At 37.6% G+C, this 23607-nt stretch overlaps 1 protein-coding gene across 1 annotated transcript in view; it reads left to right on the plus strand.

Annotated features, from left to right (window-relative positions):
- The window catches only part of COP1 (COP1 E3 ubiquitin ligase), a 377440-nt gene extending 361808 nt beyond the window's left edge, over positions 1-15632 (plus strand). Inside the window, exon 19 of the mRNA XM_007947084.2 lies at positions 15534-15632. Coding sequence (XP_007945275.2) covers positions 15534-15632 — 99 coding nt within the window. The remainder of the gene's footprint in view (positions 1-15533) is intronic.
- Positions 15633-23607: the final 7975 nt, after the last annotated feature.

A 23607-nucleotide genomic window follows, 5' to 3' on the forward strand; every position in this document is an offset into this window, starting at 1 on the left:
TCTGGTTAGCAGGCAAGTGTCTTAGCCACTATGCTACCAGAGCTCCCTGTAGTACCGTGAAAATGTGATGATATTCATTCTCTTAATCTTGGAGGAGAGGGAAGGCTTTCTGGATCAAGTTTTCAAGGCCAAATTAGGGACCTGTGCAAAGCCTTTCTTTTCTACCAGTTTCACCATTAAATATAGTTGTTTTTGAGGTCACCAAAATCATCTAATAGCCAAATCCTATCATTAGTAAATAGTCCTTTTTACTTCTTAGAATTTTTGACATTTTTGGCTACCTTCTGTTTTGTCTAGCCTCCATAGTAATATTCTAGTTTTCTGCCTCATCTTTTGATAATCTTGGGCTCCTTTACTTGCTTTCCTTGAGCACCTCAGCTAGAAGTGACTTTGCCTTAGCTAAAGAACAAGGTTCCAACATACACTTAAGTATGTGTCTCATTTTATCATAACATTTTATCATTAGCTTAGTTTTATTAGCATCATTATACATTTGAGGAGATTGAAATTTAGAAAAGTTAAATAACTTGCTCATGATAGCACAGTTTGGCAGTAGTAGAGCTTTGAACTCACAATTTCTTTTTATCTCCAAAGGCTGTGTATTCCACTCAGCTTCACTAGCTTGAAGTTCTTGATAATAAAATAACAGTAGTTTATCTGAAAAGATTTCACACCTGATGACATTTGCCTTGGGGACAGGGGTTAAGAGTCTCACTTTTGCCTCTACTCTTTTGTACTGTTGAATTTTTACCACACATATATATTGACTATTCAAGTAAACAATGAATAATCTTTTAAAAAAAAAAAAAAGAGTAGAAAGAAACATACCCCTTCAGGAATGTATTATTGTCCCCATGTTGCAAGAGAAAAAGCTATATAGCTCAGAGAACTGTAGTGATTTGTCCAGGGTCTCACAAAACTGTTAATTACCAGTTTGAAATCCAGGCCTGTCTTACTCTGTGCACTGTGACAAAGCACCTACCTGGCACAGAAATAACTTTGATTAGTTTTCTACATGAGGAAACTCACATGGTTATAGTAGAACAGTGATAACATTTTTGAAGTTATTTTTTATAGATTCTGTTTATTAAATTACCTTGGTGCAGCATGCTAAATGATATGTTGGTACCTTTGTAAAAAGTAACCAACACACCTTTGAAATACGGTATTTTACATAGGGGGAATTAAAAAAAAACACAGGTTACAAATTCATCTTTACTGTTTGATTCTGATCTTGAGATACATGCAAATTAGCATGTAATATGTAAAGAAAAAGTAAAATGTACATAGACAGTTGTTTCTGGGTAATGGGATATTGGGTGATTTTTGCTTTCTTTCTTTTTCTAAGATGATGAATTTGTGAAATACCCCAGAAGTTTAGAAAAGTATAAAATATGTTGTACAATGTAAAGCATGGGGTTGGCAAACTTTAACAGTCCTTGGGTCAGATCTACCACCACCAGTTTTGGTATAATAAAGTTTTACTGGAATATAGTTACTCTTATTTATTTGCGTATTGTCTGTGGCTACTTTCAATAATGTCAGAAGTGAGTAGTTACAACAGAGACATTATGGCTTGCAAAACCCAAAATGCTTACTCTCAGGCCCTTTGCATACAAAGTTTGTCATATTCTAATTTGAAGAAGAATTACATAAGCAAACACCCACATAACTACTACTCAAATGAAAAAATAGAACATCCCTTGCACCCTAGTGTGCCACTCAGTCAAATCCCCCTCCTTTCCACCTAGACTAAAAAAAGATCACTGCCATTGAGTCAATTCTGACTCATAACAACGCCCGTTGGATTTCCAAGGTGATAAATCTTTACAGAAGTAGATTTCCTCATCTTCTGCAGAGTGGCTGCTGGGTTTGAACCACCATCCTTCTCTTCTGGTTACCAGTCAAATGCCTTAGGCTCTGCACCACCAGAGCTCATTCTTTCTACCTAGAGGAAGCTCTTAGTCTGAGTTTTATGATAATCAGTCCTTTGTTTTTCTTTATAAAATTGTATGATCTCTACTTCTAGTAAGATGGCGGAATAGGCTACACAGACCGTTTTCAACAAAGAAAAGAAAAACCAATTGACAGAGACACAGAAGATAATCCTGGAGCCCTGAGCTTTGAAAGGAACTGTACAGAACTGGATTAGGCACCAACTAGTGGAAAAACCTGAACAAAAACAGTGAGTACTCTCAGAGACGGTTGGAGCTATGGACTGTCAGCTACTCTGACGGGACCAACAAACAGCCTGAATATTACCAAGTGGTGTTGGGACCTGAGAATTGACCTAAAGATCAGCCCTGGTCACCAAGGGCTGCAGGGATGACTGCACTGGTGGCCTATGACTAGGAAGGGAAACAGCAAGGAGGGAGACAACCTGAGCTGTTGACTTTCAGCTGTCTGGAGGGTGGAGCCATTTTGATTGTTTATACACGGCAGCCATCGTGAACGTTTAAAGTGATGGAGGGTGCAGTAATTTTGAATGTTTACAAGTGGTGGCCATTTGAAATATTTAAAGTGACCAAGGGTGCAGCCATTTTGAATGTTTACAAGCAGCGGCCACTTTGGATATTTAAAGTGACTGAGGACGCAGCCATTTTGAATCTTTATAAGTGGCAACCATTTTGGATTTTAAAGTGATAGCATTCTCATTCAGATTCCAGGGATCTAAGAATAAGCTCTGTTTGCCAAGGTCGGCAGGGACATACAAGAGGCTGACAACAGGAAAGGAGACAGGTGGTAAGGGCATAAGTGCTGTCAACTAGTGAATAGAGGAGCACAGCACAGTACCCTACTTGCATAGATAACATACAAAGAAAACAAAAATCATGTGCAAGTCACTCCAACATACAATCACCAACTAAATATAAACACAAAAACGTCACAATGCCTCAGAGACAACAGAGCATCACAGTCCACACAAAGAAGCAAGATAAAGCAGGAGAAACAAGGGACCCAGTTAAAAACCCAAGACACATGCCTGAGGAAGGCACAACATTGAAACTCCCTGATAAGGAATTCAAAAGAATTAAATTAGGTATCTTCAACAAATTGAGAGACAGATCAAGGAAAACACTGACAAAATTGAGGAAAACAGAGAAAACCTTACAACAATTTCAAAAGACAATACAAGAACAAAATGACAAAATAAATGAAAAACTAGAAATGATACAAAATCTACAGACAGAAATCCAGAAGATTAATACTAAATTTTCAGAAATAGATAAGACATTGAATGGGCAAGGGAGCAGAATTGAATCAATGGAAGGACAGAACTAATGAGATTGAAGGCAAATACCTGAACATTTCTTTGGAAGGGGATAAATCAGAAAAAAGATCAAAACAAAATGAAGAAAGCCTAAGGGTCACGTGGGATACCATCAAAAGGAATAACCTATGTGTAATCGGAATCCCAGAACAGGAAGAGACAAATAAAACCACAGAAAAAATTGTTGAAGATTTGTTGGAAGAGAATTTTCCTGGTATGATGATAGATGAGAATATATCCATTCAGGAAAACCAATATACCCAAAACAGGATAGACCCCAAGAGAAATTCACCAAGACATATCATCAAACTCACTGTAATAGTTGGAGCTGTGTGTCAACTTGGCTGGACCACAATTCTGTGTGGTTTAAGCAGTTGTGATGTGGTTATTCCCATAATGAGATCAGATGAATATGTTTTGAGCATCCAGTCCATTGAAAGGGAGTTTCCCTAGGGGTATTCCCTGCTTCTAGTATATTTATAGACATCCTGGAAAAAGAGACACTCTTCTGTGAATCGGGATTCTGTTGTGCTGCCTACAATTGTCCATGAGCGAACAGTCCACAATTTGGCTTGGAGATCTTGGATTCGTCATTCGTTGGAGTCAACAGCCAGTATACTGCCTGCCATCCTTGAGCTCCTCAGCCCCCTGCAGCTGTGAGAATCGGGAAAAGCTTCCAGCTTGACATTTGATCCAAGAACTTTGGATTTGCCAGCTTCTGTAAGTGTGTGAGCCATTTTCCTAAGATAAATGTCTTTATATATATAAGCTTTACTGGTTTTGTTTCTCTAGAGAACCCAGTCTAACACACTCACCAAAATGAAAGACAAAGAAAGAATCATGAGAGCACCACAGAAAAAATGTAAAGTTACCTACAAAGGGAAACCAATAAGACTAAGCTCAGATTTCTCGGCAGAAACCATGCAGGTGAGAAGGCAATGTGATGGTATATATAAAACCCTGAAAGAGAAAAATTTCCAACCAAGAATTATATACCTAGCAAAATTGTCCCTCAAATATGATGGTGAAACTAGGACATTTCCAAATAAGCAGAAATTAAGGGAATTTGTTCAAACCAGACCAACCTTACAAGAGATGCCAAAGGGAGCCCTTTAGACACAGAAGCCACAACAGCCAACAACAACTGACCATTAACACACATGATGACATAACCCAGAAACCAACCCACCTATGGAAGTATTCAAAGTAAATAAGCCTGTAAGATTGTAAACAGGGAACCAGAGACATCAATTGAGAAATGAGGACAACTACAAACCAAAAAGAGGGAAGAAAAAATGTGTCATTACAGAACTTCTAGATGGTAGGGAAGTCAAGACAACTACAAGATAGAATGGACTATTCTAAACTTGGGAAGAAAACTATAAATCACAGGGTAACTTGAAAGAAAAATGATAAACCTTCACATCAAAATAAATAAAGTGGACTAGCACAAATATTTAGAAAATACTAAAACAATAGCAACAAAGGAAGTGATAACACAATTCATAAACAGAATGAGCTCAGTGTAGAAAATTATATGGAACAAAGAAATTGGCACCATGAGAAAGCACATAACCATAATGACAGCAACAAATTCATATTTGCCAATAATTGCATATCTGGCAAGGGACTTACCTCTAAGATTTATAGAAAACTCCAACACCTCAACACCAAAGAAATTAACAATTCAATTGAAAAATGGGCAGAAGACACAAATAAACACATCACCAAGTTGGATATTCAGGTGGCCAGCTAATACATGAAGAAATGTTCATGATCATTGGCCATCAGAGAGTGCAACTCAACACAACAGTGAGATACCATCTCACCCCAGCACTGATGGCAAGGTTTAGTGAGACAGAAAATAACAAATGCTGGTGGGGATGTGGAGAGATTGGGACTCTCATACACTGCTGGTGGGACTGTGAAGTGATACAAACACTGTGGAAAGCAACATGGTGATTCCTTAGAAAGCTGTAATGGGAGATACCATTTGATCCAGCGATCCCATTACTAGGTATATATCCTGGAGAGGTGAGAGCCAGGACAGGAACAGATATTATGCGCACTCATGTTCATTGCAGCACTATTTATAATGGCAAAAAGATGGAAACAACCTCCGAGCCCATCAGCAGAAGAATGTATGACCAAACTATGGTACATACACACAGTGGAATGCTATGCGGCAGTAAAGAATAATGTAGAGTCTGCAAAACACTACATGATATGGATAAACTTGAGGACATTACGCTGAATGAAATAATCACAGAAGGACAAATATAGTATTAGTTTGTTGTGGTAGGTCAAAGAAAGGTTTATATATGGACGGAAACGTTCCTTGTTGGTTGCCTGGGAGGGGAGGAACACTGTAAAAAAATAAATAAAAAATACGTTGACCCATGTCACTTTAGTTTTGTGTATTTCACTGTGCATAAATTATATTTCAATAAAATGCATTAAAAAGATTGTATGATCTCTATATGATCTGTAAATAATATAGTTTTTTCTGCTTTTGAACTTTTAATAAATGGAATCACAGTGTATATATTCTTTGTGACTTACATATCTTACTATGCATTTTTATAAGATTTTTATGAGATTATCTATGTTGTTTTGTACACCTGTGGATCATTCCTTTCACTGATGTATGGTATCATGAATATGCCACAATTTTATTCACTCTTGTTGCTGGACAGTTAAGTTACAGATTTGAAGTATTACAATCAGTGAACATTCTCATATGCCGCCCATGCACATGTAAGAGTTTCTCTGATGTGTTTAGCTAGAAGTAGAATTGCTGGTTTATAGGTAATATAATACTTTAATAGATAATACCAAATCATTTTGTCAGGTTACAGAGGAAAAAACAATTCTGCTTGTTCCCCGTTATTATCAGTACTGTTTATTGACCAATTAAATTGATTTATTGTCAAGTGCCTGTTCTAGTCTATTGCTAGTTTGCTTTTGGGTTATCTGCCCCCCCCCCCTTTTTTTTAACTGATTCACAGAATTTCATTATATATTATGTATACTCTACCTTTATAAGTTATATGATCTGCAAAGATCTTTTCCCAGTTTACTTTATATGTAGTGCCTTATGAATAGAACTTTTTTATTTTTATGTAGTCAAATTTATCAGCCTTTTTTTTATACTTAGAAAATCCTTCCGTGTTCTGAAGTTCGTGAAAGTACTCAGATATAATCATCTGAATGTTTTACAGTTGTCTTTTTACTTTGAAATTTAATCCATCTGGAATTGACTTTTGTGGAAGGTGTGAAGTAAAGGATCCATTGCTTTTCTTTTTTCTCCTTAAATAGAAACGCTGTTATTTCAGCATCATTAAATGAAAAGTCCATTTACTTCCTCAATGAAATGCTAATGATTTCTTTTCATATACCAGCTGTCTGTATGTGATAGAGGAGCTCCTGTGGCATTGTGCCTAAGGCACTTGACTGCTAACCAGAAGGCTGGTAGTTCAAACCCACAAGCCACTCCTCAGAAGGAAGATTGGGGAATCTCCTACGGTAGTGATACCACTTTGGAAATCCAAGAAGAGGTTGCTATGAGTCAGCTCTGACTCAATGGCAATGAGTATTGGAGTTTTTCTAGGTATATAGATGAGATTTTGGTCTCTCTATTCTATTCCAGTGATCATTTTTCTATCCCTATAAGATTACACTTACAGTAGCTCCATAACACACAGAGCAAGTCTTTCTACCTTGTTCTTCTTTAAAAGTGACTTGACTATTGACCCTTTTCATTTCCATATAAATTATAGAATCAGATTGTCGGGTTCCAGCAAAAATGGAAAAAAAATCTTGTTAAGACTTCAGTTGGAATTGTATTCACTATATAGATCATGTTAGAGAGAATGGACATTGGGTCAGTTTACTTGTCTTTTTTATGAATATGGTTTATCTTTTCATTTTTCTTAAAGATCTTTCTTAAATGTGTCACCACAGAATTTTATAATTTTATCCATAGAGGTAAATCTTTCATTTGATTTATTATTACATGTTATTCAGTATTTCATAATACTTACTACTAAGTATTTTGTTTTTATGCTATTATAAATCTTTTTTAAAAAATACATTTTCTGGTAGTTGTTGGTATTTAGAAATACATTTGATATTTCTTTATACTTATATTTGAATCTAGCAGACATGCTAAACTCATTAATTTAAACATTGATTTCTACATTTTTAAAAAATTTTTTATACACAGAGTAATATGATCCACAAATAAAGCAGATTTAAATGTCTACCAGGGAGCTCTGGTGGCGTAATGCCTAGGGCATTTGACTGCTAACCAGAAGTCTGGCGGTTCAGACCCACCAGCTGCTCCTCAGAAGGAGGATTGGGCAATTTACTTCCATACAGATACTGCCTTGGAAACCCAAAGAGGGGTCACTATGAATCGAATCAACTCAACGGCAGTGAGTTTAGGTTTTTGTTTTTGTAATGTCTACCTTTCTAATTCTTATACCTATTTAAATTTAATCATTTTGCCTTATTCTTATGACCATGAATGATAGCTGGTATTCTTATCTTGTTCCTCACCAAAGTGGAAGCTTTGAATATGTCACCACTCAAGTGTGACGTCTACTGTAGGATCTTTGTGGACAACTTTACTAGGAAATTTGTTTCAATTCTCAACTTACTAAGAGTTCTTATCATACATGAATGCTGAAGTCTACTGTTGCTTTCTTGTATGTTTACTGAAGATTTTGTAATATTCTTATATAAATATTGATGATATTTTTGTAATTCCAAGGAATTTAGCCAAGCTGCAAAGTATGGGGACACGTCTGCATGTAGTTTAATCTCATTTCTGACGCCAATTGCAAGTTTGGGGACGAAGTTTCCTAAAACCATCCTCAGGTTCAATAATTTGCTAGTAACATTCACAAAACATACTGAAAGCTATTATCCTCATGGTTTATTTTACAGAGAAAGGATACAGGTTAAAATTAGCCAAAGGAAGAGTCACATAAGGCAGAGCCCAGGAGAGGTCCAAAGGAGTTGTTTCTCATCTTTCTTCCCCTATGGAGTCAAGGATGACACTCCCTACCTTCCCCTCATATCGTGAGACTATGTACAGAGGTTTGCCAACCAGAGAGGCTCCCTGAGTTTTGTTGTCCAGAGTTTTTATTGAGGCTTGATCACATACTGCCCTTATGACTTCAGCTCCTCCCAGAAGTCAAGCTAATATCTTTAGTCATCAGTTCCTATAGAAGTCAGAACTGATACTGCATGGCCCAAAGTCCCCATCAAAAATCACATTGTTAGACTGTCCCGCGCCAGATGCTTTCAGGCAAACAAAGATACTCCTGCCAGGCCGGACATTCCAGGAGAGGTGGAAGGGGGACAAATGTTGTTTACCATGGAAAGTAGTAAGGCTTACACATAAAACAGTCTTTATTTTATATTGAACTGGGACTAGGGGAAAGGGATGGCAAAATATTTCTTTCTCTTTTGATAATTAAGTACTGTGTTCTAAAAAAAAAAAAAAAAGCTTAGCTTCGTAACTAAAAATGCCTCTCTGTTGTGCCAAATGGTTGCACAGATCTTCTAAATAGAATAACTGAAAAGGGCTTATTATGTTGAAAATTCAGAAACTGATATTTAAATCATGAATAATGGTTGATGATGATCAGTATTGGATTTAAAGTGAACTTTTACATATATGCCCTTGTGTGTTTTATCTCTTTAAAATCGATGTTATAGAGGTATAATATACATAAACAGTAAAACACAAGCATTTTAAGTGGCTTTTTCCAAGATTTTCTCTTTATTACTGGCTTTCAGCAACTCATGTCATGTTGTGTTCCCTGCATGCCTTCCTGGGAGTTGATAAAACTTAGATTTATGGGACTTTGTTTTCAAATTTTGGGAAATTTTAGCCTCAGATCTTTATTTATTTACTTTTCTGCCTTCTCCTCTATGTAGAATTCCAGTTATGCATATGTTAAATTACACATTGTTCTACAGGTTGCTAAAATTCTAATTTTTCTTCCAGCCTTTCTCCCTTCTCTACATTAGTTAGCACTTTGTTCTGCTATCTTGTCAAATGTACTCATGTTTTCTTCTCCACTATTAAGCCTATCCAGTGGATTTTTCATCTTAGATACTGTATTTTTGAGTGGAGAAGTTCCTTTGGTTCATTTATGTCTTCCATTTCTTTAAGTTCATTAAATCCTTGAACATAATTGGAATACCTGCTCTAAAAGTCTTTGTTTGCTATTCATGTTATTTTTTTTATCATTTATGGATTTGTTTCTATTTATTGATTCTTTTTCCCTTCCTTTGCCCCTTGAATATTATACACTGTTGTGAATGCCTCATTGTTGAATATGTGGATTTTGATTAAGAGTATTCAGTTTTAGCAAAAAAGTTAGGTTGTACAGATAAATTTAATTATTTTTATATTTACTCTTAAGCTTTATTAGTTGTGCACCCAAAGTAAACCAAAAAAAACAAACTCACTGCCATTAAGTCAATTCCAGCTCATAGAGACCCCCATTGGGTTTCCAAGGCTGTAAATCTTTATGGAAGTAGATCGCCCCATCTTCCTTCTGCGGAGCGTCTGGTAGGTTTGAAATGTTGACCTTCTCCTTAGCAGACAAGCGCCTTACCCAGTACACCACCAGAGCTCCTTGTGCATCCAAAGAAACAGCCCTCAGTTGTTTCCCATCTTGTCAAATGTACTTGTGTTTTCTTCTCACTGTCTGATCCACTATTAAACCCATCCAATGGGTTTTTCATCTTAGATACTGTACTTTTGGGTGGAGAAGGAGGTCACAAATATTTTAGGCACTGTAAGCTATGTGGTCTCTGGTGCAGCTTCTCAGTTCTGCCATTGTAATACAAAAGTAACCATAGACAGTAAATAAGCAGATGACTGTGGCATTTGACTGCTAACCAGAAGTTTGGCGCTTTCAACCCACCAGCCTGTCTGCGGAAGGAAGACTAAGCAATCTACTTCCGTAAAGATTTACCACCTCGGAAACCCAAAGTGCTTGGCTATGATTCGGAATTGAATCAATGGCAGTGAGTTTGGTTTTTGGTTTTTTGTTTTTGTGGCTATCACAGTTAAACTTAAAAGCAAAATATAAGCAATGGGTCAGATTTGGCCCACAAGCCACAATTTTCCAACCTCTGGTCTAAAGAAGTATTTACTTCAAGAATAGTTTAGCCCACTAAAGACATGACCCTTCTGGAAACCCTACTGTATGCCCTAAATGTTCAGTGAGGTCTCTTCACTCTGGTTAAAACTCAAATATCTCTTAGCTCTTGGTGAACTCTAGGATTTGATAACCTTATAGGTTCTCAATGATTGGGCTTTCCCCATTCAGTTATTTGCCCAGCCTTGAGTAGTTTTACCTTACGCATGAGTATTATTCAGGTAGACTCAAAACTCTAGAACTCACTACGTGGAGTCGATTCTGACTCATAGCAATCCCTTCATGGGTGTCCCAGGTGGTATCTCTATGGAAGTAGATTGCCCAGTCTTCCCTCCGAGGAGTGGCTGGTGGGTTTGAACCACCAGGCTTCTGGTTAGCAGTCAAATGGTAGAGCTCCCAGATAGACTAATATTATAGATTTCTGCCTTCTCTGCCTTACATAGATTTCTGGAACTTTATTTCTGTGTAGCTTTTTCCTATGATTACTTTGCCCTACAGAGTTGCAGCTGCTCTTCAGATACACTGAACTCTGGTTTCTGTGTCCTCAATTCAGTGAATCCACTGTGCTCACCTTAGATTCCCCTATGTTCTTTTCAGCCCTGCTGTGTAGTCCAGAAATTGCCTGTGAGCAGAAAGCCAAGCCAGTTCTAGGTATTATCTCACTTGTTTCCCTTTTGTTAGGGATTACAGTCCTGTACTGCCAGCTGTCCAGTGTTGTTTTATAGATTCAGTTTTGTAGTTGTTTATAGTAGAAGAGCAAGTCTAGTACCATTTGGAAGTTCTGGTGGCATAGTGCCTAAGGCACTTGACTGCTAACCAGAAGGGACAATCTACTTCGGTAGTGATACCGCCTCAGAAACCCAAGGAGGGGTCACTATGAGTCGGGTCCGACTCGACAGAACATAACAACAACAAAAGTCCCATTTGCTGTGTTATGGCCAGAAGAAATAAAAGTTGTTTGTGTTTACATATATTTACACCTGTATAAACTTAATCATCTTTTAAATCAGTTGTGTCTGTGTCTAAAAATAAATTCTCCAATTACAAAATAAGCAAATAATTGTTACTTGTCAACTTGCTTGGGATTTTAAAACATGTATGTTGGGGGGGGGGAGTCACCATCAAGTTGATTCTGACTCATGACAACCCCGTGTATATCAGAGTAGAACTGTGCTTCACACAGTTTTCAAGTGCTGTGACACTTTGGAAGCAGAGTGCCAGCCTTTTCTTCTGAGGTAAATCTGGTTAGGTATGAACTGCCAACCTTTTGGTTAATGGTTGAGCATTTAACTGTTTGTGCCACTCCATATTATATATAATGGCTCTTTTATAAGCAAGCTAATAAAGAGAAAACTGTTGCAGCAGATGCTATTATTTTTTTGTTGTTGTTTATATTATCATAGTATCACTGGTTTAATAAGCAAGTTGCTTTATGTTAGTATATGTGTCTTTTATTTTTATAAAAGACTTGCTGCTAATTTCTCCATTATTTTTTCTTAGTCTTTTCAAATTAAAACATGGATAAGGTATTAACTTAGCCTTGAGGAGAATTGTACTGCAAAATCCAGTTTCCAAGAAAGAGGGAGAAAATAATGAGAATTGTCAATTGGCATTTTTATTTTATTTAGCAAGTAATAACCTTTTGAGCCAAAATTTATGTATATTAGGACTCTGGCAGACTACAGCTACAGCTATGAATTACCAGTCATTCAAAATGCAAACAAGAATCATTCAAAACCTATAGTAATAACCTCGTGTGTATATGTATCATTTCCAGATAGTTATGCTACAAATAATCTGTTTTTTTCTCCTGTTGCATGCAAAAGTTAATATATATATTAGGCTAATATCTGACTGTATATATGACAATTTAATCCTAAATCACTTTTTTTTAAGTATATGATCTTTGACAGGAGCATTAGGTGAAGCTCTTTCTTTTTTCTCCCATTGTTTGTTATTTTAAATAGTTTCTGAGAATTCTTAGGACACACTGTCAACTATATGTAAGTCCCAAAAGACAACTGGAACTGGACAATTAATTGCTTCATGTGGTGGCTTATTTATAAATGAGGTGTATCTGTCTTCATAGGAAAAGATGTTAAAAGTTAAGTGTACTCTGATAGCATCTGACATCATCTATGGCTAGTAGTCCAGAGATTACAAAAAGACAATGTTCATGTCATATAGTTACCAGATTTTTTTTTTTTCTTCTTTGATTTAGTGTGGTAGTCCTACAGATTTCAAATCCCTCTTGTGTGATGATCTGGCCTAGAGTTAGTTGTATGGAGCTTAATCCTACAACATTACATATTGCACTAGTGCTACATTTTTGAGGTTCCCAGTTCCACCTCAGCCTAGATTTTCTTTGAAGTGTCATTCCATGTGATAACATACCTTACTTTTCCAAGCTTTTCTGCTTGGTCTCCTTCTCCCTACCTCCACGGTGAGTCATCAGCTCTACCAGGTTTCTCTGCCTGCCTTTTCAATATTTAAAAGGTGACTAGAACCAAAATGGCAGAAAGAGATAGAAATGAGGGCTATAAATTTTTCACCCTCCTGATACTATATGTTCCTATAGCAGAAAGAGTAATTCTTGATGGCTATAGCATTTAATGATGGTGGCTCCTGTCAGTAACTTTCTTAGAATATTTCCACAAACAGCAATTAGATTGATTAGTGCTATTTGCAGCTTCATTTCAGAATGGTGCTCACAGGAGAATAATTTTGGGGTCCTCTGGTAGTAATTGTGATACCACACATCTTTTCCAAAGACCTAGTTTAAAGTTCTTGCTAGAGAAATATCTATATTGTCCCACATTGTTCCTCTTTTTGCTATTTTCTGAGGCAGGCATAGGAGTTCTGGCTCTTGACCCACTCAGGATAAGTTATCTTACTCCATAAGGATACCATTACCAACTCCAAGCACTTTCTGAACTCGAATAACTAAAAGAGTAGAGAAATCTCAAATTGACTTTCCTGCTCCCCTCACCCTAACCTTCCATACAATATGGAAGCACTGATTCTATGCACATTAAGTCCCAGAAATAGCCCATAACACCCCAAAGTAGATATTTAAATTAATTCTAATAATGAATACTATATTACCTAGGTTCCTGCTTTTAAGAACATATATACTGATTTAAGGAGAAAATATCAGCAATTCCCATGCTCACTTCCAGGGGAAGAAATTATTTATTCATTTTTAATACAACAACTATGATCTTTCTGCTGTCCCCACTGACTGCCTCCCAGGAGTATTCTGGTCCCATAAATATTTTGAAGATAGTGGAAAGTATTACTTATTTCTTCTTATATCATTAGTATCAAAGTGAGCATTTTTGAAAAATAACTTTACTAGAAATCAAAGGGAAAATTAAAAATAGAAACATACAAGTTTGAAAACCATAGATTCCTTATAGCAAAGTGCCAAAGGGGTAGGGAGGCCACATCTTCTGACCTCCTCTAACGGCACAAGAGGAAGACAGAATCACCATCAGTAGCCCAAGGCCTATCCCTGCGAGGCCAGACATGCCGCCTCCCTCCAGCCCTTTCACCAACCCTGACACCAAGTGTTCCTCCTGCAGAACCCACTACCTCTCTGCTGGGTTCGATAATTCACTGCAGTGGCCACACAGAACTCACAGATTATGGGGTTTATTAGGGAAGCAACAGGCTACAATTCAAGTTCAGGAACACGCTCAGTCTCTCTCAGCCTTCCATCTCTCAGCCGACAGTCTCTCCCAGCAGTGCATGTCTCTCAGTCTCTCTCTCAACAATGCATGTCTCTTGTGTCTCCCAGCCAGCAGTGAGAGATCCCTTCTGCCTATAGGAGGGCTCCTTTTGAGCCTAGCAGAGTGGCCAAGCTAACCAATCCCAACAGCAGAATTCTATATACCTGAAAGAGAGCGAACTTCACAGAAAATTACTTTGTGCTGCTCTCAATACCCCAGGTGGATAACTTTAACAATCAGGATGTACTCAGTTGCTCAGAGCATATTCTACCATGGAATTTACGAAGACTTATGGCTAGAAAAGCCACACTATGTAATTTACTACACTTCATGAGATCACTACAGTTTAGTTCAGCTTGGCTATAGTAACTTGTCCAGCACACAGGCCACGAATATTCTTTCCTCTAATCTCTGTCATTAAGCCTAAAGTATATTCAGGCAGATTGTATCCTTCATTGAGATTTGGTCAGTAGATACCTGTTTCTTATAGTAATCATTTGGACTTGGTCTTTCCAGCAGTTGTGTTACTTCTATGGAGGCTATTCACCTCCTCTTAACTGTTGCCTACTTTAGAAAGCAAAATAATTATATACACTTTTGACCTCCAGAGCCCTGTTAGACATGGGCAGGGGACATGTCGTAGTTCTTTCTACTTTCTGAGATTCTTTGGTGTGCTCAGTCTTGTCCATTTCTTTTCCTACTCTTCATAAGCTTAAAATATATATTAAAAAAAAATACACATTCTCTTTCAAATAATCACCAAGATTGTTAAAAATGCATATGCTGAGTAATCAGATAATTAAAGAGAAAGCCCTCCTTGTACCAGGAGAATTTTCCCATTCTCTTGGTTTCTTGCTACCAAATAGCTATCCATAGAGATTTGTACCAAAGATATAGGCAACATTTGCATCAATTAATGGTGTTTTGTGGGAGAAAAGGAATGAAATGGGAGTTCTCTGGAAAAGGGATTACTTACTTTGTTTTTCTAGTTATTTTTATTTGTATTTTATTTCAATCTTCATTTCTCTTGGCTTTCCTTCTATTGGCAATCTGTTTTTTCCTTCCCCCTTTTTTTTTCTTTACTTTTGATAGTGTTCATTCTTCTTCCAACTATGAGGGTTTTTTTTTAATAAAATTTAATGCTCAGAATTTTTGCTTTTAAAACTCACAACTAAAAACATTAAAAGTTGTTGTTCACTTTAGATTCTATTGATGTCTTAGGGTGGAGTGAAGAAAGAAGGATGAAGAGGAATTCCTCCCTTAGACTGTGCACAGCACCCACCCCCACCCCCACCCCCGCCTCAGGCAGTCCTTTTCTGTACTTTAAAAGTTCTTATTCTTTTCCAGGAGTCCAATGTGCTGATTGCTGCTAACAGTCAGGGTACAATTAAGGTAAGTTGTTTCATACATCTCCATTTTAAACGCAGATCCATTTTTAGAGTATAACAGGATCATGGAAATTTTGTTGTATGAAGCCTTAAAGATCATTCCAAATCATGAGTCTCTCTTTTCTTAGAAGTAGTTAATTTGAAAGGAAAAAGAATAAGTAGCTTACAAGCATGAAGAAGACAATGGTACTTGTTAGAAGGTTAGAAGGGTGCTGAATGGAATGATAGATGGTCAGACTGAAACACAGTTGAAGACTGTTGATTGTTTAGTGTAGGCCAAGCACTGTTTCGTGTCTGTTATGCCAATGCATCTATCTCCTAGGACATTGACTGGACAAGGTCCAAGATAGAGCAAAAGATGCTTTGACAATCACCAAATTTAAACACATCTTACTGTTATTTTACTCTTCTCTCTCTCATCCTTCTCTTTCTTCTCTTTCCTGTCAAATAGTTTTTGTCCTCAGTTGTCCAAACCTTTTTTTTAGTATTTAATATTTTCTCTGATGTATCAGTTGAAAATTGACTGATCATGTGATCATGCCATTATTATATTCTGGAAATGTGAATGTTCCTTTGCACACAGTCTCAGTCACAAATTCATGCATAGCTTCCCATGTAAGTTTTTTTAAGTCAGACACTCAAGGAAGTAAAATTTATATACATATATACTGTTGGATATTTAACAATTAGGCAAATAAATCCTTAGCTAAGCAGTGAAGTTTCTAAATAAAACACCATTTTGGAGTAGACTTATAAGTACATTGGTTTGACTAGCACATATTCCTAGGGTACCCTTTTCACATATTCTCTGCTGATATGGAAATATTAGGAAGTATCTTTTTATATTATGCATTTACACCCCTTGCCATTTGGCATTCATTTTGACATGACTGCTTTATCCCTTACTCATTTCTAAGAAGAGAATGACACAAGACCAAAGGAGCAAATCCAGGCCTAAAATATTGTCCTATGAAGATGAAGCTGGTCAAATTAATTTATATGGCGATCTTCTTTTTTTATGCATCTAGTTTCTCTTGTTTGGAATGGCTTGTTAGAGAAACCTGGGCAGCCTAAATGAAAGCCAGACTTTTAAACTGATCGATATTTGTTATGTTCTAGAAGCCTCCAGCAAAGTGGCAGAAAGTCTTAAAATCTCTGTTTTAAGTAGCTATAGTCTCAGAGTCTCTTTTTACCTTATTCACATGATAAAGGCATGTGTTGAAAAAGATGCACCTTATTCTTCAACAAGATTTCCCCTTGAGGCATTTGGGATTGCTAGCATGCCTGCAGAAGCTTAAAACTACACATGGACTTGTAAAGTCTGACTGACAGATCTTAAGATTTTGCTTGGTAGCACTGACCTCTTCTATTGAGTAGCCCGCTTGCCAAATAAAAAGACAAAAAATAATATGATGCACAGGAATAAGTCCAGCTGTAGCAGAGTAGGAGAGGAGAGGTTTGCACCTGTAAATCTAGATGGGGAATTTACATCCTCCATATATTCACTATATCCCTAGCTTCATCCACTTTTTTAATATTTAACTATTATTTTTTTTTAGTCCTATTTTTAGTTTTAACAATATCAACTTCTTTATATAATTGGTTAATACTTTAATTCTATAAACTAGCAAAACGTTATAACACAGATGATTAACTAGAAAATGGAGTAAAATAGTAGAAGACAAGATTTCAGGGCCCACGTATCTTGATCACTATAAACGGTATTTCTAAGTGGAAAAAACAGATTATAATTCTAAACAGTATTGCTTAAAATTTTCTTACAAATGCAACATATATGTTTAACATGTTGCACCCATACTGACCATCACCTAGTTCATTTATCCCTCTGGTTTATATAGTGTGCCTTGAAGGCTCCCTAGTAACTATGGAGATAAGTAAACCTGAAAGTATTTATGCAACTGTTAAAATGAAGGTAAGAAAGAATTAATTTATAGTTTCTTCAAATTTATTGGCATTTTACCAGTTGGGAAAAGTTTTTTTTTAATTTCGTTCTCTATTTTTATAAGTATAGTGAAGAGTCATTAAACTCTGTATTTTAAAACTATTTTATTGAACTGACCCCTCCCTTTCCCCCTCCCCCCCCCCAATTAGGTGCTGGAGTTGGTATGAAGGGTTTACTCAAGTCAGATTGTACTTGATCCTGCTGAAATACATCTGCAGCTGACAATGAGAGAATGTGATGTGGTGTCTCTTCCCTAAAGTCATCATGGGTTTTGGTTTTGTTTTGAGTATTTTTTCTTCTTCTCCTCCCCACCCCACCCTCCACCTTTATGAACTTTGGGACATTGGGAATACCCAGTGAACTCTCTGCCATCAATGTAACTCCATGGACTTTGCTGCTGTTGGTGGTGTGGTTATATAATTTTTGTGATAGGGAAACAAATTCTTTTGAATAAAAATAAATAACAAAAAATAATAAAAGTTTATTGAGCCACAGCTAAGCTGGGAAAATTTTTGTCAAATGTGGTGAAAGATATTCTTTTCAAGAAATAGCACACATGGACAATAGAATAATATATATCTATGAGAAATATGTAAAGTCTTTATTTCCCAAACTCTTTGGTATTAGGCGTATCATCATAAACAAAATAGAAAGTATATGGATTCCTTCCAGTAAATTTAATGTTTACAGAAGGTGAGAGGATTAATATGAATCCCTTTCTTCCTTCTCTGAACAGAGTTCTATCATCAGCAAGTACCATACCCCCCAGTCTCTCTGGATCTAGCCAAAGATCTAAAATTTTGACCTGCTGAGACCACATGCAAACAGAAGAGGAATTTCAGTCTCTGTGACAGCCAGCTCTGTGTTTGCCTTTGAAATGCCCCACAAACATATCATAAATCCTAAATATAAACAAAACCAACTTCTTTTATAAAAATCACAGCTATCTGATAGTCATAGCTCTTAGTGCCATGTGGGCTGAACAGTGGCTTAGAGCAGGAGTTTACGAACTTTGTAAAGGGACAGACAATATATATTTTAGGCTTTGTCAGCCTTATGATCTCTGTTGCAACTACTCAACTCTGACATTATTGCATGAAAACTACAGATAGGCATGGCTGTGAAACAGGCAGAAGAGTCAGATTTGGTCCACAGAGCAAAGTATGCCAACAGAGGAAAAGAGTTTGAAGTCCTTGAACCCAAACTTCCAAGCCATACAGTCTTTTAGACTGTCTAGTTTATTTTATAAATCATTTTCAAGTTGTAAAAGGAAGGAAGCTAACCATCAGAAAATAGCAGCAGGTCAAACAAAAGTCATGTGAAGAACTATTTTAAAAGTTGAACTACTTTATAGCAAAAGATAAAAACAATTATACTCCACCCATAATTTATAAAAGTAAACACTTAGCTCCTCCGGAGCTTGCCTTTAGTAAAAAATATGCATCTGATGAGGATAATTAGAGTATCCCAATGTGTCCTTCTATTCAAAAATTATTGAAACCTACTATAGGAACACATTTTTTTTTTTTTATCTGAAACCCTTGGCCAAATGTGTTTTAGAATGTAGAATGTTTTAAATTTTAGAAAGGTAATAGAGTTCAACCAGATCAGTTAGCTGTCAACTCCCATTTGGCTACCAGTTAATTTGTTCCTTCCATATTCTTCGACTAAAGAGAAAACAATAGTGATCATTCTAGAAATATTTGTTGAGCTCCTACTATGTGTAAGATACTGTATACTACCTACTGGGGATAAAAATAGGATCCCCACCTTCAAAAAGGTTATTGTCTAGTTGGAGAGATAGGTAAGTAATCAGGATATGGTAAGTGGCATGGTAGACATAAGCTTAGATGTACATAGAGAAAACAACCAGACTGCTGGAAGATTAAGGACTGAGAATGAGGGCAGTTATCAGGAATTTTTTCCAGGAAGAGATAACAGCTGAATCATGAAAAGCAAGCAAGAACTCACCTAAAAAAAACAAAGGAACATTCAAGACCGAGAACCAAAGAAACCAAACCATTTGCCCTGGATTTGATTCCAACTCATGGTGGCCTCATGTGTTTCACAGGATTTTCAGTAGCTAATTTTTCAGCAGTAGATTGCCAAGCCTTTCTTCCAAGGTGGCTCTAGGTACACTTGCAGAGTTCTAAAAACATACCTTCTAAATTCCTTCTCAGATAATTCTATTGCCTCCTCCTCCATGTTTAATGAGACTTCTGTTTGGGATTTTGTTTCTATTGTCTTACCCGGTTTTTTCGCTTGATTTGAAGTTGCTTATTGTTTCCTAGATATTTTGAAGTTGTTTTAACTGATGTATTGATTTGTTTTGTCTTGATTTTATGATTTAATATTTTTGCAAATGTGGAGCTAGTGTATTTTATTTTTTTGGTTATTAATTCAGGTGTGCTGGGTTACTGTGCAGTTTTCTTTGTGATGATGGGATCACTGTGTGGAATGTGAATGCAGGTCTCTGTTCATTGTGAAGGGGGTTTAGGATTGGAGCCGGCAGGTGTTGCAGACTTAATGTGGTTTTTCTATTGGATGAGGCAGGGGAGAGGCAGGGAAAGGAGGAAGAAAAGCAAAAAAAGCTCCAAGGCACCAATAGCTGTTGCCAGGGCTTTGAGTAGGAGCTCTGGTAGCTTAGTGCCTAAGACACTTGACTGCTAACCAAAAGGCTGGCGGTTCAAACCCACCAGCCACTCCTCGGAAGGAAGATGGGGCAATCTACTTCCGTAGTGATACTGTCTCAGAAACACAAGGAGGGGTCACTAGGAGTCCAGTCTGACTCAACAGCACATAACAACAACAACAGGGCTTTGAGTAGGCTATGATGACATTATACTATTACTCACAGGCCCGCAGCTCAAGTTCAGCCAAGACCTCAGTGGTTAGGGGGCCGTCACTTTTCACCAGGTTCAGACAGCCACAAAAACCTCATACTCCAGGCCCCCCCTCTATGCCAAAAAGCTGTCTTGGAATAGCTGCCCTGACCCACGCCACGAGTTTTTCCCAGGGTCTGCCTACCTGCCATGTCCTTCCTTCTCTGCTCCCCATTCAGTGGCGCCCTGAGCCAAAGGGGTCTCTGTTCCACTTCTCAGAAATGGTGCCCTCCCACTTAGCAGTGGTCCCTAATTTATAGATAAAAGCGAGTGCTGAAAGTAGAACTGTGGAATGGCAGTGGGTCCTCCGGAGTGTACTCTCCACTGCCCCAGGGAGCCCTCCGATGGCCTGTCTTGCTGGTCGGTCGGCGTTCCACAGGCCACGTTCATTTATTTTTATTCTTTCTGGCTGTTTACCCTGCCTGTCCCTCCTCCTACTCCCCTGAGTTTGGCCTTCTCTGACTTAATGAGCTGTTCACAGTGCCAGAATCCCCCTTTCAAACTGCTGACTTAGTTTTTCAGGCATTAAGATGCTAGAGGGAACTAGCATGTGGGTTACAGGTAAGACGCCATCTTCCCGACTCCCCTAACTTGCATTCTTTAAGTGTGTGCTAGGCATAATGACTTCCTTGCAGAAAACAGAATAGGGAAAGAAAAGGGGAGGAAAAGTGGAGAAACCTGATAGACATTATCTTAGCCAGGTGATCAAGTTCAACATCAACAGTGGTAAGTCATGTTGATAAAATGGACCCTTGATATGATGTAATGAAAGTGACACAGTAATTCTGTGATTTCCTCAAAGGTCCGTAACCCTAGTCTAATCATGAGAAAAACATCCAACAAGTCCCAGTTGAGGGACATTTTACAACATACCTGAGCAGTACTCCTCAAAATTACCAAAAACAAGAGGAGTCAAAGGAGATGTTATGATTTAAGGGATAGACTGGATGGGATGGTGGAACAGAAAAAGGACATTATATGAAAACTTAGGAAATCTGAAAAAAGTATCAACTTTAGTTAATAATAAGGTATCAATATTGATCCATTAATTGTAACAAATATACCATACTAATGCTGATATGTTAATAACCACATGAAAAATTGTCTCCAGGATTTGTAAGAGCAAGAACCTAGGCATACACAACCAGTTACTTGTATACTCACAATGTAGAGAGTCACCTTGAGGTGTATTCACCTTGAAGTTTATACACCTGAAAGAATGTCTTCTAGAAACTTTCTGTGAGTGAGCATCAGTGAGAAAGGAGCTCTGGTGGCATAGTGGGTAAGGCATTTGGTTGCTAACCATGTCAGTGGTTCAAACCCACAAGCCGCTTTGCGGGAGGAAGATGAGGCAATCTTCTGTAAAGATTTACAGCCTTGGAAATGCAGTGGGGGTCACTGTGAGTCAGAATTTACTCGGTGACTGTGGTTTGGCTTGGTTTTGGTCAGTGGAAGAGCAGCCTGATAATAACTCAGTTCACTAGTTGGTATCGTCAGCTACGGGTCTTACGGATATGGGCTGTTGGTTAAAAAAGATGAATACAGTCATGTAGCCACCTACATGTGGTGAATTCAGTCATTCAACAAAAACTTGAGTATGCACTATTTGTTAGGCACCATTCTAGGCTGTAGATTGGGAGATTTTCTATAAAAGGCCAGATAGTCAATATTTTAACCTTTGTGGGCCTCAAGGTCTCTGCCATCGTAGCACATGAAAGCAGCTCTAGACAAAATGTAAACAAATGAACATGACTGTTTTTAATCAAATTTGATTTATGGACCCTGAAATTTGAATTGCATTTAGTTTTTCATATGTCACAATATTTTTCTGATTATTTTTCATCCATTTAAAACTGTAAAAATCATTCTTCACTCATAAGCAATGGGAAGCATTGGCCCTGCAGGCCATGGTTTGCTGCCCCCAGTACTCAGCACTGACATAACAGCAGTGGGAGGTAAATAAGCCAAAAGATGAAAAATCCAATCCGAGAGCTTGCATTCTAGTCAACAAAATTATCTGAGCAGAATGACTTTCTCTTTCCATAATGGTGTGTGTATAGCACATGAGTCTGAAGGCCATTTTGGAAAGAGCCTTATCCAACTATAAGCTTGTTTATGTTGAGTTGTTGGCCTTCCATGAGTGCACACAAGCAGTGTGAGGTTCCTTGGTGTGTTCCCTTTGAGAGAGTGAGGGGACAGTCTTTTTGCCTGCTCAGGCTTAGTCAGTGGACATTGAGACATTCTAGAGATTTTGTTGCAGTGGAATATGAAGATTTCTACAGTGTTTTGCCCCTGAGAGTTTTCAGGTTCAGATGATTGCCACAAAACACTCAAAGATTTGTGCTTCAGGTATCCTGGTAAGTGTAGGGAATTAGAATATTTTGCAAAATGGGCTTTTTTCACCCCTTACCTCTTTGTGGTTCTTTTCATCCCGAGCTATTGAAATTCTCTTTTGAATAGAAAAAAAGCTTCTAGGGCTGATGGCACCTTTTTGGAGACATGGAACCTTATTGATGCTGTCCTGAAATGACAACCTCTTCTGAGTATTCATATTTTATAGCTGTTTGAACATGGTTAATTTTAATGGGTTAAATATTGAAAGACTACCTTTCTGCTAAATTTCATTCCCTCTAAATTAAGCATTGCTAAGTCAGCCCAGTCAATAAGCACGCTAATTTTTTTTCAAGATTTTTATGGTTAAAGACCAAACTGGTCAGTGTTTATATTGTAAAAAAGTAGTCCTCTGTTGTACTTTCCCAATTCTGTTTGGCCAGCCCCAGGAGAGGCTGAAGTTCCCTTGGGAAGGGCAGCCTTCTGTTCTTAGCGCTGGAGTGTGGTGCTCCTGTGCTTTAGAATGGCAAAGGTTTGTGGTAGTTTCAATAATACATCTTCTGTGGAAAAGCCTCTGGCACTCTTGAAAATTAAAACGCAGAGCAGCATTAGCGTATGCATATTAAAAATTTAGTCACGCCTCTTCAATTTTTCCCCATTATGAAGAATAAAGAAGTATAAAGTACAAAAATTGCAAAAATTTTCTTTAAAAGCTGGAGAGTTAAAGAATTAGATTAGCTGTTCTGGAAATTTCAGAGGCCATAAATGGTTTTATACTTTGTACTCTGGACTCAGCATCTGCCTGTCTCTATGTGAGCTGACCTATCAGAGGTATCACAGTTGCCATCACAGCTGCC

Source organism: Orycteropus afer, unplaced genomic scaffold (genome assembly GCF_000298275.1).
Source record: "Orycteropus afer afer isolate SDZICR_OR568_19922 unplaced genomic scaffold, OryAfe1.0 scaffold00175, whole genome shotgun sequence".
Taxonomy (NCBI): domain Eukaryota; kingdom Metazoa; phylum Chordata; class Mammalia; order Tubulidentata; family Orycteropodidae; genus Orycteropus; species Orycteropus afer.